The sequence below is a fragment of the Podarcis cretensis genome (assembly GCF_951804945.1).
Source record: "Podarcis cretensis genome assembly, chromosome: 13".
Lineage (NCBI taxonomy): Eukaryota > Metazoa > Chordata > Lepidosauria > Squamata > Lacertidae > Podarcis > Podarcis cretensis.
The window spans coordinates 27,322,580-27,340,667 of NC_137182.1; the positions used below are offsets into that span (position 1 = coordinate 27,322,580).

General features: G+C 47.8%; 2 protein-coding genes across 5 annotated transcripts in view; one reads left to right on the forward strand and one right to left on the reverse strand.

The window, feature by feature from the left end:
* Positions 1 to 1,650, reverse strand: part of IGFBP4 (insulin like growth factor binding protein 4) — a 41,606-nt gene extending 39,956 nt beyond the window's left edge. Inside the window, exon 1 of the mRNA XM_079948900.1 lies at positions 1,151 to 1,650. Within this exon, the coding sequence (XP_079805026.1) occupies positions 1,151 to 1,499 (349 nt within the window). The 5' untranslated portion in view covers positions 1,500 to 1,650. The remainder of the gene's footprint in view (positions 1 to 1,150) is intronic.
* LOC307200263 (uncharacterized protein) overlaps positions 327 to 18,088 on the forward strand; it is a 50,970-nt gene continuing 33,208 nt past the window's right edge. For 2 of the 4 annotated variants that reach the window (XM_079948693.1, XM_079948694.1), the window contains exon 1: positions 16,597 to 17,928. In XM_079948693.1, coding sequence (XP_079804819.1) covers positions 17,781 to 17,928 — 148 coding nt within the window. In that variant the 5' untranslated portion in view covers positions 16,597 to 17,780. Of the gene's footprint in view, positions 1,016 to 1,760; positions 1,883 to 16,596; positions 17,929 to 18,088 lie in introns of those variants that run through there. The other 2 variants (XM_079948695.1, XM_079948696.1) reach the window with 2 other exon arrangements.

The window sequence follows — 18,088 nt, forward strand, 5'->3', positions numbered from 1 at the left end:
TGAACACTACCTAAAAATGAACAGTGAAAAAACTAAACAAGAGAGGTGCAAGCCATTGCTTAAACAGTCATGCCTTGCTGTAGTCAGAGAATGATAGAATTGTAGAGATGGAAGGGACCCTGAGCATCATCTAGTCCAACCACAAGAAATGGAGGGATCTTTTGCCCAACATGGGGCTCGAACCCGGGACCCTGAGATTAAGAGTCTCATGTTCTAATGACTGCGCTATAAGCAGACAGGCTGTATTAATATTTGTTTTTCTTTCCCCATCCCAAGTTTGACCAGCATCACGTCTGTGCAGTTCAAGTTTGAAGTGTGTACAATCCAGCAAGTTAAAATGAAAGGGGGGGGGGTGACCACCGCCACATGTTGCCAACACCCCATTTGCAATATCTGAAGGGCCCCCGTTTACAATAGTAAGCTCCTGTCTGGAATCGCCCTGTTTCTCCCATGTGCCAAAACCTATGCCGAGAGAGCTCTGGAGGTAAACAAAAGGAACTCGAAATACCAGTTATTTTCAGCCCCATTCTATCCCCCGACTATTCATGCATAGGAAAAGGACTACCGCGAACCATGCTGCGCTAACAGTAGAACATATGAAATACATGTTCAAATCTTTCACCACAGAGCAGATGATCTCCCCACAACCACTGTCCGCACATGTGAGCGCACTTCCCTTGCCACAGAGGACAATGCACTAGGAAAATACAGCCCTTGGAAACTCGACCTGCAACAAGTATTTTTTTGCCACTTGTCGTTTTGAACATGCGCGCAGGTTATTTTTGTGTTACAAGTTGGCAGCCAAGAAGCATATTGTGAGCCTGACATGCAGCACAAAGCTCTCTGAAGGGTCCCAAGAGAGAGTGTGAAGTTGTTAAATCTAGCATCGGTCAAGGGTGCAGTGATGGTCGATGTGGCGTCAGTTTCCTTCCAGGTACTGGCCAATAGCTGTGGTTGTGCCCGTTTTCAGAACTGGCAACTTGAAGACTGCGAACGCAAGCCATTACCCACAAAGGTAAGGTACCCCCAGACAAATCCACCCTTCCCCGCATCCAAACCATAGTACAGCATTTCCTCTGCGCCACAACTGGTGCGGCCAGTAGACCTGCCTGCCAGGCTTATGTGCCTGAGAGCCTGATGCCCCTCTTACCTGTGGACTGCATGCTCTCTTGGATTGCTTCCACTTCAGCCAGCTCCATGCAGACCCCTTGGCCGTGCATGAGTGTGTGCAGAGGCTTCTCCACTCCCTGCGGCGGGTAGCACCGCAGCCCAGAGCCGCAGCGCGGCGTGTAGACCCCGCAGGGCATTCCTTTGGCCAAGGCGCAAGTGGCGCAGCACCCGCAGCCGGGCTCCTGCACCAGCTCCTCGCACCCGGTGGGCGCCCTGCAGCGCGCCAGCTTCTCCTCGGAGCATGGCGGGCACTGGATGGCGTCGAGGCTCACGGAAAAGCCCACCTGTACCAGGAGCAGCAGAGTGATGGGCGCAGTCCCCGAGTGCATGGCAGGCAGGCAGGCAGGTGTTACAGGGCAGCAAGGGACCGACAGGCAAGGCGATTGCAAAAATAAAAATTTAAAAAAAAATAACTGTGTTGCTGGCAGAGCAGAGAATCTGATCTCCTGTAGAAAGGGGGACTCTGTACTGAAGGGGGGAGAAGCTCTTTCTTTGGACTTTATACCACTCTCTGGCCACACCTCCCTGTTGGAGGGAGAGGCAAAGGAGAACAGCAGCAGCAACCAAGGCAGCTTGCCCCACAGCTGAGAAAAGACCTCATTTGCCCTGAGGAAGGAAGCACAAAGAGCTTGCAGCTGCTGCAAAGACGGAAACCTGTGCCGGGACTGGAAAATAGCAGCAGCCCTCCAGCCATGCTTCTCCTATTACTTTGGTAAGTTACAAGAGCGCCTTGCCAGTGCCTGTTTGGTTTCTCTGTGAAAGGGAGGGTGGGGAGGCTGGGCTGGGGGGGGGGGAGAGAGAAAGAATAATGCCACAATTATATTATGCATGCCTCGTCTGAGGTTGTGGCCACACAGGCATTGCACTGATTAGGCTCAGAACATGAGAATGGTCATGCTGGGTCCGGTGTTGTGGTTAGGTAATTTTAGATTTTGGATTTTAATGGGACTCTAGCAAGAGGAAGGGGGCTGTAAATTTGTTCTGTTTTGCTTATTTAAAAATGTGGTGGGCCACTTCCGCTGGGCTTGGGGAACCTCCCGATCGTTCTACTGAGTGGGGCCTTCAACGCCTGCCCTAAAGTCCTGTCCCAGTGTTACCACTGCCTGTGTGATATGATGGGTCCATCTAGTCCAGGCATAGGCAAACTCCGGCCATCCAGATATTTGGGACTACAATTCCCATCATCCCTAGCTAACAGGACCAATGGTCAGGGATGATGGGAATTGTAGTCCCAAATATCTGGAGGGCTGGAGTTTGCCTATGCCTGATCTAGTCTCTTAAGAGTAGCCAGCTCACAAGCAGGCTCTAAAAGGGACGGCCAGCTCCTGTTTTTTATTCCCATCATCCAGGAATCAGAGGTATACTGCACTTGGCTGTGGAAGTTCCATTCTTAGCAGCTGTGGTGTCTAGTGATTGATAGATGTACGGTATACAGTGGTACCTCAGGTTACATACGCTTCAGATTACAGACTCCGCTAACCCATAAATAGTGCTTCAGGTTAAGAACTTTGCTTCAGGATGAGAACAGAAATCATGCTCTGGCGGCGCGACAGCAGCAGGAGGCTCCATTAGCTAAAGTGGTGCTTCAGGTTAAGAACAGTTTCAGGTTAACTACGGACCTCTGGAACAAATTAAGTACTTAACCTGAGGTACCACTGTACTTCCATGAACTTGTCTAGGCTTAATATATATATATATATATATACACACACACACCTATGCTAGTGGCCATTGCCAGATATTGCATAAAATGGATTCCTGTTTTTGCAGGTTACCTGGACAAGAGAAAAAGGGAATTCACAAATAAAGTATCCATTGGTTTTCCTTGCTTCCACATGAGGCGTGTGCAGGTGGGGACCTTGTGCATCTCCTGCATTCTAGCAGAAAACGGGGAACCAGATGGGCAGATCTACTACACATGTGCTTTGCTTCCTTTGCGAGAATGTCTGAAGCCGCTCTAAGGCAATTATGTATTCCTAAAAAAGCATTTATTTATTATATATCTGTAAGGTCCTTTACCTGTCCTTCAGCATATGGTCCCAGAGTGGGTTACAACAATGCAATACACAGTTCAAAAAACAAACAAAAGCCTTCCCACTGGAACAGAAGAGTCGAAATTCGGCAAAAGAGGTGGGTCCCATGGAGTAAATACAGTGGCACCTTGGTTTATGACCTTAATCCATTCCGGAAGTCCGTTCTTAAACCAAAGCGTTCTTAAACCAAGGCATGCTTTCCCATCGCAGCGGGGGACTCAATTTACAAATGAAGCACACTCAACAGGAAGCAAAACATGTTCTGCTTCCAAGGCAAAGTTCACAAACCAAAATACCTACTTCTGGGTTTGCAGCGTTCTTAAGCTGTTCTTAAACCAAGGTACCACTGTACCTTAAGTGTCGAACATCTGGGTAAAGAGGTACATCTTCAGTGTACAGCAAAAACTATACAACAAAGACACTAGATGCATCTCTGTGCAGTAAATCACTGAAGACCATATTTCCCAAACTTGGGTCTCCAGCTGTTCTGAGACTACAGTTCCCATCAGCCCTGACCACTGGTCTTGCTAGCTAGGGATGATGGGAGTTGTAGTCCAAAAGCAGCTGGAGACCCAAGTTTCGGAAACACTGCTTTAAACACTAAAGCGAGCACCATTTCTTTTTGTTTGTCCACTGGATAATTCCAGAGAAGAGAGGATATTCACTCTTTCCACCTTTTCCCTCATTCTGCAAACTTGTGGTGTGTGTGTACCTTCCATTTAGGGCAAACACAAACATTTCCAAACCACTGTAGCCCAAGGATAGGGGCCTGTGGCTGCTCAGATGTTGCTGGACTCCAACTCCCATCAGCAACAGCCATCAAAGCCAATGGTCGGGGATGATGGGAGTTGGAGTCCAATAATGTCTGGAGGGTCCCAGGTTACCTATCCCTGCTACATCCTGATGGGGTTTTTTTCAGCTTGGGAGGACAAAAATAAAGAAAGGTGAGAAGTAGCAATGGAACAACTGAGGGATGGCTCAGTTGGTAGAGGGTGAGATTCTTAATCTCAGGCTTGTGGGTTTGAGCCCCATGTTGGGTAAAAGATTCTTCCATTGGAGGGATTTGGAGTAGACCAAAGCCTTCCGTCAAGCCTTGCGGGACCTTTCTCCCCCTGGCGACTCCCTGACTGAGCTTGTTGAGGGCTGGAATACCCAGCTCCTGGCAGCCATCAATGAGATCGCACCTAAGCGCCCTCTGCGACCCCGCAGAAACCGGGCTCCCTGGTTTACCGAGGAGCTCTGGAAAATGAAGCGGGACCTCAGACGGCTAGAGCGAGTATGGCTTCAAGAACATCTTATAGGGTTTTTATGAAAACCTACGAGATGGCAGTGAAGGCCGCTAAGAAGTCCTACTTCTCAGCCTCCATTGCATCTGCTAGCTCTCGCCCGGCGCAATTATTTAGTATAATTCGGTCTTTAACGTCCCTCGAAGGACAGCCAAATTTAAATAACAATTTGACACACAGCTGTGAGGCATTTGCGAGCTTTTTTGCGGAGAAGGTCCTGTTGCTCTGCCATGACCTCCCTGCCAATTTGGATACAATAAAGGAACTGGAGGCCCCTCGACTGTCCTCGGGTCCAGTATTGGACCACTTTGACCGGATATCCCCAGCCGATGTGGACAGACTCCTCCGAGCTGGAAAGCCCACCACTTGTCCTCTCGACCCGTGCCCGTCCTGGCTGATTAGAGCGTGTCCAGACGAGGTGCGGGTCCCCCTGGGGGATATCATCAATTTGTCCCTTGGCACCGGGACATTCCCAAGGGAACTGAAGGAGGCAGTGGTGCGCCCGCTTTTAAAGAAAACATCATTAGATCCCTTAGATCTATCCAATTACTGCTCGGTTTCGAATCTTCCATTCCTGGGTAAGGTGATTGAGAGAGCGGTTGCTGAACAGCTTGGTAGGTTTCTGGATGAAACATTGGCTCTGGATCCATTCCAGTCCGGCTTCCACGCTGGTCATGGGACCGAGACGGCTCTGGTCGCCCTAACAGATGATCTCCGCAGGCAGCTGGATCGAGGCGGGTCGGGGCTGCTGATTCTTCTAGACCTGTCAGCAGCCTTCGACATGGTCAATCACGAACTCCTGGACCACCACCTTGCCGACATGGGGATCCAGGGCACAGTCCTTCAATGGCTGCGCTCATTTCTCTCTGGTCGGGGACAGAGGGTGGCGCTTGGGGGGGAATTGTCATCCCGCCACTCCTTGGTGTGTGGAGTGCCCCAGGGTGCGATACTCTCCCCGATGTTTTTTAACATCTTTATGCGCCCCCTCGCCCAGCTTGTCCGGAGTTTTGGGCTGGGCTGCCATCAGATGACACCCAACTCTATCTGTTGATGGATAGCCATCCTGACTCGGCCCCAGACACACTGATCAGATGCTTGGAAGCTGTGGCTGGATGGTTACGTGGGAGCCAGTTGAAGTTAAATCCTTCGAAGACAGAGGTCCTCTGGCTGGGACGGGACGATATGGGATTGAGGGGGCAACTCCCATCTCTTGCGGGGGTGCAATTAGTGCCAGCACCGTCCGTTAAGAGTTTGGGTGTAATCTTCGATACCTCCCTCTCCATGGAGGCGCAGATTGCAGCTATAACAAAGGCGGCATTTTTCATCTCCGCCAAGCTAAGCAGTTGGCTCCTTACCTCTCTCGCCCTGACCTAGCCACTGTGATCCACACGACGGTCACCTCCAGACTGGATTATTGTAACTCACTCTACGTGGGGCTGCCCTTGAGACTGACCCAGAAACTCCAGCGGGTGCAGAATGCCGCAGTGAGACTCTTTACATTCATCCGGTGCTATACCAGCTGCACTGGCTCCCGGTGGAGTACAGGATCAGGTTTAAGGTGCTGGTTTTAACCTTCAAAGCCCTATACGGCCTAGGACCCTCGTACCTATGGGACCGCCTCTCCTGGTATGCCCCACAGAGGAACTTACGGTCTTCAAATAAAAACATCTTGAAGGTCCCAGGCCACAGAGAGGTTAGGCTGGCCTCAACTAGAGCCAGGGCTTTTTCGGCTGCGGCTCCAACCTGGTGGAACGCTCTGTCACAAGAGACAAGGGCCCTGCAGGACTTGACATCTTTCCGCAGGGCCTGCAAGACAGAGCTGTTCCACCAGGCCTTTGGTCAGGGCGCAGCCTGACTCCCTCCTTTGGCAATCTTTACAAAACTTTAGTTTATGGTTGCCATCAATTTTGATTTTAATTAATTTTTATAATGTTTTTATAATGTTGCACTGTTTTAGTGTTGTTAGCTGCCCTGAGCTCGGCTTCGGCTGGGGAGGGCGGGATATAAATAACAATTATTATTATTATTATTATTATTATTATTATTAGACGTGATCCCTTCCAACTCTATGATTCTATTAATTCTTTTCAAGTCCACTGTTTCCCTACCCTGAATTGCACCACCCTGTGGGGTCTTCAGACATGTTTGTGTGATTTGAACTTTAGATGATATATAGAGAAGCTAAAATAAACCCTCTCATACTGACAATACTTCATTTAAAAATAAAAAAGCATACGTACTTCCCTGGGGCTCAAATTTGCCCCAGAGTTATGTCTCTGAGCTAAGTGACCTTAGTGGCAATTTCAGATGTATAGAAACTGGTTGTGGGCACTTGGTGATGATCAAGGAGAGGCATGCTGCTCAAGACTCAAAAGTAGGCTGTTCTGTGTTACTACTTCACTTGTTCTGGCTTTGAAAATAAATTCCAGGACAAAAACCTGGTGAGACCTGATTTATAGACCACCGTAGGTTTCTACAGGTGTATGTGAGCTTCTGACTTTAGCAGAACTCTTCTGTCCAACACAGAGTTCTTTGTTCCCTTTCATATGTTTCATAAACAAGAGCAGTGTGTTGTTACACCCACCCACACAGCAACACATGCCAAGCTTACCTGCTTAACACATGATTTCCTGCCTCTGTAGTCAAATTAGGCACTCTCATTGTGGGTCTGTTCTCAGAATTTCTCTTGTTAGAATATGTGCAGCTGACTGACACTTTCCTAAGTGCAGTGAGTGTTCCACACAGTTATTTGTTCCACTGTTATTTCTTCGAGTTGTCTACTGTCATTTCTCAAAAGCTAAAAAACACTTTAAAAAATAATAACCAAAGCTTGCATATGCCTTTCATAACTTAAATTGATCCAACTAGGAAATGATATCATGCCTACTTTTATCAAGAGTATATAACAGGTTAAAAACGCATAATCATAATGTTAAACAGACTGATCTCGTGCATATTTACTCAGAATATATTCAAAGGAGTTTACTCTCTGATCAAACATACATAAGAGTGGCACTGTCAAAGTTTCCTTCCTTCCTTCCTTCTTTCCTTCCTTCCTTCCTTCCTTCCTTCCTTCCATCCACCCTGTTTTGTTGAACCAGATAATTTAAGACAGTTGAATCACAGAGTGATAACCTGGAGTTCAAAGCTGAAGTGCAGCAATTGACAGTGTCTTCCTGCAGAAGGCTTAAAGTGGCTTTTCCTTTGTGAACTAAATGTATATCTTGCATTGTCCAAAATGCACATTTGCATCACAAATGACTCTCCTCTACTTTACCTTCTTTAGGGACAAAAGAAGCATAATGTCAACTTCAGCCTCCTATGAAAAGAACCTGCCATCTATCACCTTGCCTGCCTTTGCTGCTAAATGAGAGTTGGAATATGGAAGAAACCAGAGAGAGTTATTTAGGCTGTGTACACCTTACCGTGAGGGACGCGGGTGGTGCTGTGGTCTAAACCACAGAGGCTAGGACTTGCCGATCAGAAGGTAGGCGGTTCGAATCCCCACGACGGGGTGAGCTCCCATTGCTCGGTCTCAGCTCCTGCCCACCTAGCAGTTAGAAAGCACGTGAAAGTGCAAATAGATAAATAGGTACCGCTCCGGGGGGAAGGTAAATGGCGTTTCCGTGCGCTGCTCTGGTTCGCCAGAAGCGGCTTAGTCATGCTGGCCACATGACCTGGAAGCTGTACACCGGCTCCCTCGGCCAATAAAGAGAGATGAGCACCGCAACCCCAGAGTCGGCCACAACTGGACCTAATGGTCAGGGGTCCCTTTACCTTTACCTTTACCTTTACCTTTACCTTTACACCTTACCGTATCCTCTGGTTCAGTGAGTTCCCGCAGCTGGCATTTGAACATGGCGTTGCCCACAACCCTGTAGTTTCATGAGAAAATACTGCTATTTGGTGCATTTTCCCTCAAACCAGCTTCAACCCGAAAGGAAAACTTTAGCCACACTCACTGTGCAATTGAGCTTTTACATCCTGCTTTTTCTTAAAAGACTGTTTAAGCTTTTTTTGTGAAGGGGGAGAGATTAAAATCACTTTAAAATAACTTTTTCCCCCTCCGCCAAGTTTACATTCCTCCCCCCCTCAGTTTAATAACTTGTGGCAACCCTCCTTATGACCTTCCATTAAGACAAAATATTCTCCAGTAATTTCCCTTTCTTCTTTGCTTGATCAAGCCAAATCTGATATGGGACCTCAAGCCAGCAGTCTATCCAACTGGCAGGCACAACGGGGAAGACAACTCACGCCTGGTATCTGTGTGATAACATGCTTTTCATGTATCATGTATTTACACACGGCCAGCCTTCAAGTCTTCGTGAATGGCGCCCTCATGAGGTTTTAAAGATTACTCCTTATTTTGGGTACAGATGTGAGCAGGCCCCACTAGCTCAGCAATCTCCTGCAATTAATCAGGGTGTCCCTGATGAATTCAGAGCCTCCAAGTGTCCCTGTTTTCCAGGGACAGTCCCAGATTTACAGAAGCCATCTTGGTTTTGGATTTGATCCCGGAATGTCCCGCTTTTCCTTAAAGGTAAAGGTAAAGGTACTCCTGCCCGTACGGGCCAGTCTTGACAGACTCTGGGGTTGTGCGCCCATCTCACTCAAGAGGCCAGGGGCCAGCGCTGTCTGGAGACACTTCCGGGTCACGTGGCCAGCGTGACATCGCTGCTCTGGCAAGCCAGAGCCGTACACGGAAACGCCGTTTACCTTCCCGCTGGTAAGCGGTCCCTATTTATCTACTTGCACCCGGAGGTGCTTTCGAACTGCTAGGTTGGCAGGCGCTGGGACCGAGCAGCGGGAGCGCACCCCGCCGCAGGGATTCGAACCGCCGACCTTTCGATCGGCAAGCCCTAGGCGCTGAGGCTTTAACCCACAGCGCCACCTGCGTCCCAGGACACGCTTTTCCTTAGGACGTCCCTATTTTCATCAGAGAAATGTTGGAGAGTATGGAGTAAAGGGATCACCAAGCCAAGAAAATAGGTATCTGTACAACCTTTAGACAGCAGCCCTATGTAGGGAAATGTTTTTTTTAAAAAAAAGTTTAGTGTTTTTATATGTTTTTATATGTGTTGGTAGCCACCCAGAGTGGCTGGGGCAACCCAGTCAGATGAGCGGGGTATAAATAATAAAATGATAATGATGGAATAGGGTGTCTCTATTTTCACCGGAGAAATGTTTCAGGGTATGTTCATTTCCCCATTTTTTTCCTTCAAGATGAAGAGTTTTGCCAGGTGTCGGAAACACTTACCAGCCATGGGTCGGATCACTCCTGTAGAGATCATCTGTGCGCCGGACCGACGCAGCGCGACACCAGAAATCGCATCTGTGCATGTCTGCGGTGCCGGAAATAGCTTCTGTGCATTCCCAGACGCCAAAAGTCACACCTGCAGAAGCGATTTCTGATATCTGCGTGTGTGCAGACGCGATTTCCGGCGCCGGTCGGCAAGTCCCCGCACTGCACTGCAGAGGTTTAGCACAGCATGCGGGGAAGTCGCTGAGTGGGCGGCTTGGTTCGGGGGCAGCTCGGGGGCCGGTAAAACGGACTTTGTGGGCCGGATCTAGCCCATGGGCCACACGTTGCCGATGCCTGAGTTATGCAGTCCAAAAGCTTAAAAGTCATAAATTAGCATCTCAGTCCAGTAAGCCATTCATATTCCAGAGTCAGTGTTACTTAAAAGGTTTCCATTCAGTTATTCCTAATATAATGAAATGTAAGAGTCAGTGTGCTGTAGTGGTTAGCGGGTTGCACTCGGACTTGGCAGAACAGGGCTCAAATTCCCACTTGCCCATGAAGCTCAATGGGTAACCTTGGGCCAATCACTCACTCTCAGCCTAGCCTACTTCACTGGGTTGTTGTGAGGATAAAATGGGGAGGGGGGAGAACTATGTATGTCTCCTTGAGATACATAGATAGAACCATGTAGGACGACAAAAAGACTTCCAGTGCCTCTTGCACTGTGGCAGAAACGCATCCCTCAGCATTAGAGAGAAATTATGTATTGCAATAGCCTAACACATAGAAATGTGTTAGAGAAAAATTAACAATAGATTCTTTTGGCAGGCCGAGAATGCAGCAGGTTGACTGCAAACTTCAGAAACGGCATCCAAATGAAAAGGAAGCCAGCCGGGCTGGGCTAACATCTGTGCACCAGGGGCATGGTGGTTTTGAATCCTGCAACCAGATAGGAAGCGATGCTAAAAAAGAGTCCCAGATAATTGTTTTCATCCAGAGATTCCCAGAGCTGAGTCAAGCAAGCACTTTGTGCAAGCACAGAAGATTATAAAATGACCAGATGCAACAACATGCTTTAAAGGGACCACTCCCTCCCACAAGGGAGTGTTAATGTCATTTTCAGTCCAGTTGGCCAGACCTTCTCTGGCTACTTTAACCAGCCAGAATGGACAAGGGTCAAGTGCACACAGATGGTCAGCTGTATACTTCTAAAGAATTCTGACCACATCTGCAGGCCTCACAAATGGAGGAAAAATATCCACAGAAGTTGGACAAGAAGATGTGAATGGTGTCTCCACTGGTGTTCCATTCAATGTAAAATCAAGGCATGGTGCAAGCAATTTTATTTGGAAAGTCTCACAGTGGGCAGAGGAGGACTTCTCCAGGAGGCCGGAAGGTAACAAATGGAAACCGCTCCAAACGACAGGTGCAATGGCGGCAGTTATCTCCACAAAATTGGTCCTAAAATGTGCTTTAGTCTGTGTTTAGTCAGATTCAGTTTGAGGTTTTCTCCACCATCTCTCCAGCAGCATTTGTGGCCGTTTCACTTAGGTAAGCGTGCTTTGGAAATCTGTGAAGCATTGCACTTATTCTAAGCGGCGATATCTAAATGAGCCCCAAGATTCCTAACTCTCCTTCAAAACAAGCTATTTGTTAATACACTTCAGGGGTGCTATGGAGTGACAGAGCAGAAGGTGAGGTCTGGGAATATCCCAGGGCTGAGCTAGACCCCTCTGGGTATTGGAGAAACACACTTTCTGCTTTTCTGTTTCCTGCATTTTCACAGATGTCCACCTGAGGGCACCAAAGCAGAGAGGGAAAGTGAAAAGAAATGGCAGCTGTAAATCAATTTCTGCCAAAAACTTTTTGGGCCTGGTTTGCCAACAGACGTCAGCACCCACCCACCCCATTTTCCATGCTTTGAGCATCCCTCAGCCCTGAAGCACTAAGATGTGACACGCTCCACCTGCCAAAAAGGCCTTGTTTTACCTGCCCAGAGAGAGTGATACCCATTGACAATGCCTCACAGCACCACCACCTCCCGGACCGGCTTAGCTAACTTCAAAATGTACCGTGTCTAGCAACACCTTTTGATAACTGGGGGAGGGGGAATGGGGAGGGAATCAATGGCAGGGGTGGGGAACTATTGAAGAGGGAAAATTGAAACAGAATGGACTAATGGATCAAAACTAAAATGTCCTTAACTGCTGTAAATGGGGGACACTGCCCAGATAAGTTATATAATTTAATATAGTGGTTAAGAACTTAATTCATTCTGGAGGTCCTTAACCTGAGGTACCACTTTAGCTAATGGGGCCTCCCACTGCCGCCGCATGATTTGTGTTCTCATCCTGAGGTAAAGTTCTTAACCCAAGGTAATATTTCTGGGTTAGCGGAGTCTGTAACCTGAAGCGTCTGTAACCTGAGGTACCACTGTACATCGATATCTTGCACTTTCTTGAAAATGCTCAGGCCAGGCGACATGCAGGTTTTGTTTTCATTTGCCATTTTAAGTCTCAGAACAACCCTGCAAGGTGAATTAGGCTCAGATGCAGGTCTTTTCCACACTTGCGCTTGTCCTGTGCTGAAAATAGTTGTTATTGTTGGTAGTATTGTTGTTCTATTTATACCCCACCCATCTGGCTAGGTTTCCCCAGCCACTCTGGACGGCTTACAGCATATATAAAAAATTGTAAAACATCAGACATTAAAAATTTCCCGATACAGGGCTGCCTTCAGATGTCTCCTAAAGGTCAGATAGTCATTTATTTCCTTGATGGGGGGGTGCATTCCACAGGGTGGGTGCAGATCTTAGCAGTTTTCTGCTTGCCCACACTTTGTAGGCACAGATCTGGGTGGTTTTGCCTTTGCCTTGCCTCTTTCCCCCAGAAAACCTGCTCTTTAGCACTAAATCGGAATGAGCAAAGCAATCCGCGGAAAAACCTGATGGCCAGTTGTTCTAATTCGGCAGTAAAGGCTGGGTTTCTCCTGGGTTTCCCTGGCAGGGCAAACAGAGAGGTGTGGATAAGTTAATAGTGACAGACCACAGGTCAACCAGCAAACTGCAAGGCACAACAAGTCTGCCACTGACAACGACCCCCCCCCCCGACTGTTGAGGTTATTTTCTGCAGTGCAGACTGGTCCATTAGAGCATTAAAGGAAGAGGAACTACCCTGCCCTCAGCCCTCCTCTGGTCAGCTTGGCAGGGATCTCTTTCTCTGCAGGAAAAAGCTCCTGTTTGGGCTTCTTGACCGCTCTTGTGGTTGTTTTGTATGCTTTTGGCCTCTTGGCCTCTTCCTTCTCCTTGTTGTTGTCTTTCCTTCACTGAAACATAAGACATTTTAAAATCCCTAATGAAACGCCTGTGGGTGTGGAACTTTTCATCAGGCTGGATGTTAAGCAGAGGGCGATGGTAGGGAGAAAGAAAGCTGGCGTGATGCTGAAGCCACAAAGTCTGCATTTTGCCACACTCTGAAAATGGAGTGGAGGAGGGAGATAGCAGACGAGAATGGGGTGAGGCTGTCGTAGGTGCTAGGCAGATTTCACATTGCACTGGGGGACATAAGCTTGCTGTGCCTTGGATTCAAGAAGAGATCAGGCATGGCTCTGCCTCTCTGGCTTCCCAGCTTGCTTCCTCCTGCCTCTAGCTCTCACGCCTCCACTCTGGCCTTTTGTCTTTCTAACTGCCAGAAAGTTGAGGGAGAAGAGCCCACCCATGTGTTCTCTAGCACAGAGCCACTTCCTTTGTTACCTTAATGACTCATACCACGCCTGGCTATTTCCGCAGTTGAATCCCGGTTGGGTCCAGGAACTCAAGCATACAGCCTACCCCCTTCCCCACCCCAATCGCAACACTATGTTGGGATTATGCCTCCCTTGACTTCCTTAAGACGTTTCAAAGAGATGCTAGAAAACACTGGATTTATTTTCAGCTGCTAACAAATGAAGAAGCAGCATTATGCCTTACAGAAAAAAGAGATTGCCATCAAACATTGTTGTTTAGTCGTTTAGTTGTGTGCGATTCTTCATGACCCCATGGACCAGAGCACGCCAGGCACTCCTGTCTTCCACTGCCTCCCACAGTTTGGTCAAACTCATGTTCGTAGCTTCGATAACACTATCCAGCCATCTCATTCTCTGTCGTCCCCTTCTCCTTGTGCCCTCAATCTTTCCTAACATCAGGGTCTTTTTCAGGGAATCTTCTCTTCTCATGAGGTGGCCAAAGTATTGGAGCCTCAGCTTCAGGATCTGTCCTTCCAGTGAGCACTCAGGGATGATTTCCTTAAGAATGGATAGGTTTGATCTTCTTGCAGTCCATGGGACTCTCAAAAGTCTCCTCCAGCACCATAATTCAAAAGCACCAATTCTTCGGCGATCAGCCTTCTTTATGGTCCAGCTCTCATTTCCATGCATCACTACTGGGAAAACCATAGCTTTAACTATAGGGACCTTTGTCGGCAAGGTGATGTCTCTGCTTTTTAAGACGCTGTCTAGGTTTGTCATTACTTTTCTCCCAAGAAGCAGGTGTCTTTTAATTTCGTGACTGCTGTCACCATCTGCATTGATCATGGAGCCCAAGAAAGTAAAATCTCTCACTGCCTCCATTTCTTCCCCTTCTGTTTGCCAGGAGGTGATGGGACTAGTGGCCATGATCTTAGTTTTTTTAATGTTGAGCTTCAGACCATATTTTGCCTTCTCCTCTTTCACCCTCATTAAAAGGTTCTTTAATTCCTCCTCACTTTCTGCCATCAAGGTCGTGTCATCTGCATATCTGAGGTTGTTGATATTTCTTCCGGCAATCTTAATTCCGGCTAGGGATTCATCCAGCCCAGCCTTTCGCATGATGAATTCTGCATATAAGTTAAATAAACAGGGAGACAATATACAGCCTTGTCATACTCCTTTCCCAATTTTGAACCAATCATTTGTTCCATATCCAGTTCTAACTGTAGCTTCTTGTCCCACATAGAGATTTTTCAGGAGACAGATGAGGTGATCAGGCTCTCCCATTTCTTTAAGAACTTGCCATAGTTTGCTGTGGTCGACACAGTCAAAGGCTTTTGCATAATCAATGAAGCAGAAGTAGACGTTTTTCTGGAACTCTCTAGCGTTCTCCATAATCCAGCGCATGTTTGCAATTTGGTCTCCAGTTCCTCTGCCCCTTCGAAATCCAGCTTGTACTTCTGGGAGTTCTTGGTCCACATACTGCTTAAGCCTGCCTTGTAGAATTTTAAGCATAACATTGCTAGCGTGTGAAATGAGTGCAATTGTGCGGTAGTTGGAGCATTCTTTGGCACTTCCCTTCTTTGGGATTGGGATGTAGACTGATCTTCTCCAATCCTCTGGCCACTGCTGAGTTTTCTAAACTTGCTGGCATATTGAGTGTAGCACCTTAACAACATCATCTTTTAAAATTTTAAATTGTTCATGTATTACTGGAGCATAAAAATATGGAATACATAGTTGTGGTCTCTGAACTGAATCAACAGAAGTCCATGTTCACGAAGGTGGGCAGCAGCAAGATAATGTTTGCTAGGGCATTTTTGGAATGATAAATGTGTCAGATATTTTTAGTTTTTCTTTCCTCTTTTTAATATTTTGTTTTTTGAGAAAGAGGGAGGTGGGATATATTTTTGCCATGCAGAGGTGGAGAGCAGGTGGGCGTCCTGGGGGCGGGAGGCAGTGCACTCCCCCCCCCGCCCCCTCTTCCTCTGCCAGTGTTGCGATACACTGAAGAAACTTCCACAAAGGAAATATGCTCTTCCATAAACAGCTGTTGGAGTGAACTCTTCCCCAGTTCCTCTGCCCTTCCTCTCAGAAGGCAGAAGAGTTTGTCAGGCAGCCTTGAGCTGTTTGCAAAAAACCCAAACAGGCACCCTCACTGCATCAAAACTTTATCACCCACTGGGATGGTGTTTAGTCTGTAGGGTAACATGCTCATTGACAGAGGCAAAGGGCAGGGAGATGAACTTTTGGGGGACTAAATATTAGAACCGTAGAATTGTAGAGTTGGAAGGGACCCCAGTGGATATCTAGTCCAGCCCCCTGCGATGCAGGAAACTCAGCTAAAGCATCCATGATGGATGGCCACCCCCTTCCCAGTTCTAACCTTCTATTCATCCATCACTGATACCATTCCACACCACTTCTTTTTCTCTTGCCCCAACCCCAAATATTGCATTGATCCTTGAACTTTTGTGAGACAGAAATCCACATCATGATTCCCCCCAAGCCTCAAACAGACCCTTTAATGTGAATGACTCTTCTCTCTGTTAAAGCAGCCCTTTATGAAGAACAGTGAGGACTGGAATTTTCACTCTGAAAGGAGCATACATGGTTTGCATGCAATAGGTCCTCAGTTCATTCTGGTTCTCCAAGTAGGGTTGGAAAAGACCCTTGCCTTGACTGAAACCCCGGAGAGCTTTCTCTCTAGGTATCCCAAACTTGGGACTCCAATTGTTTTTGGACTACAACTCCCAGAACTAGTGGTGAGGTTTGAGAAAGCCTGATGTACTGTAGACAGTAGTGAGCTAGATGGACTATTGGTCTATAAGGCAGATTCCTAGGGATGCGGGGGGCGTTGTGGTCTAAACCACTGAGCCTCTTGGGCTTGCCAATCAGAAGGTCTGCGATTCGAATCCCCACATTGGGGTGAGCTCCTGTTGCTCTGTCCCAGCTCCTGCCAACCTAGCCATTCGAAAGCATGCCAGTGCAGTTAGATAAATAGGTACCACTGTGGCGGGAAGGTAAACAATGTTTCTGTGTGCTCTGGTTTCCCGTCACGGTGTTCCATTGCGCCAGAAACGGTTTAGTCATGCTGGCCACATGACCCGGAAAGCTGTATGTGGACAAACGCCGGCTCCTTTAGCCTGAAAGCGAGATGAGCACCGCAACCCCATAGTCATCTTTGACTGGACTTAACTGTCCAGGGGTCCTTTACCTTTTTACCTCCCCAGATACCAGGGAAGCAGTTAGGACTCCCCTTTAATTCTATGTTTTATTAAACCCACGACTTAGAGCAGCTCGCCAAACTATGATTGATATTTCAGGGTTTTTTTAAAAAATAGCAATCATGCAATGCAGCCTTCACCATCCTGGCCCCCTCCAGATGTTGTGGACTCTTATTTATTTTATATCTATACACCACATTTTCATAAAATATCAAGCTGGGATACAGCAATATAAGCTTTTGCTGGGTGGGGCTGCTGGGAGTTGTAGTCCAGTACATCTGGAGGGCACTTGGTGGGCAAAAGTTGATGCAATGTGTGGAACTCATCTAACACAAATGTCCACAAAGCCTTAAGCACTGGTGGACTAGTAGGAAATGTGTGCTTTCCCCTATGTTTTCCAGCTTCTGGTGCACTGGTGTTTAAAGGCACATCGACCCCTGTGTGTGACATCTGCCGGGATAGCTCAGTTGGTTAGAGCGTGGTGCTGGTAATGCCAGGCTTGCAGGTTTGATCCCTGCATGGGACAGCTGCATATTCCTCCTTTGCAGGGCGTTCAGCTCCACAGGGTCCCTTCCAATTCTTCTATGATTCTACAGATTGTTGTAGGGATTAAATGAGGAGGGGGAGAACCATGTAGGCCACCTTAAGTCCCTGGGTGGAGAGGTGGGATATAAATGCATCAAATAACTAAAACTCAAGAGCAGCGACTGAGCACAAGAGCCCTCTACTCTCCTGCTATTTCCAACAACTGGTGTTCAGAACCGTTACTGATTTGGTGGACGCAAAGCCTAGGCAGAGAGAGCTGACGTTCCCATGTTGACGTTTTGCCTGCCTTTTCCCCCAGAAAAGGAGACGGCTTTGTATCTGTGGCCACTGATTGCTCTGTGTGGTGCCTTCAGCAGCACCAAGCGGTGCTGTGGGGTGAGATGCCAGCTGATTGGCAGAGAGCGCCTGGTGGGCGGGCATCCTAAGCAGATAAGAGCTTGGATCAGAAGTGCCAAAGGTTGGTCTGGGGAGAGAGAGGAGAGTGTGCCTGAGTTTGGGAAGCGCTGGGAAGGACACAGACAGAATCGCAGAATCATAGAACTGCAGAGTTGCAATGGGCGCTCTCAGGGCAGCCCCATCTTTGCGTTGGCTCTGCATCGTCCTGGTGCTAGCAGGGCTGGCTCCCCTCACTGCTGCTCAGTACTGGTGGTCTTGGGGTCGACAAGAACCCACAACTGTGATGATGCCAACAACCCCCAAAGGTAGGTGCAAAAGGCTTTCCATTGCTCTTCTATGCGGTGAAGGGGTTGGAAATGTAGGAGGCTCCAGAAAGGTTAATCTCAGATGTTTGGAGCAGAGAGGGCTTGGAGTCAGTTAACACTGCTTGGTTGGGTTGTAAATAGAGCAAGGTGGTACAGGTGG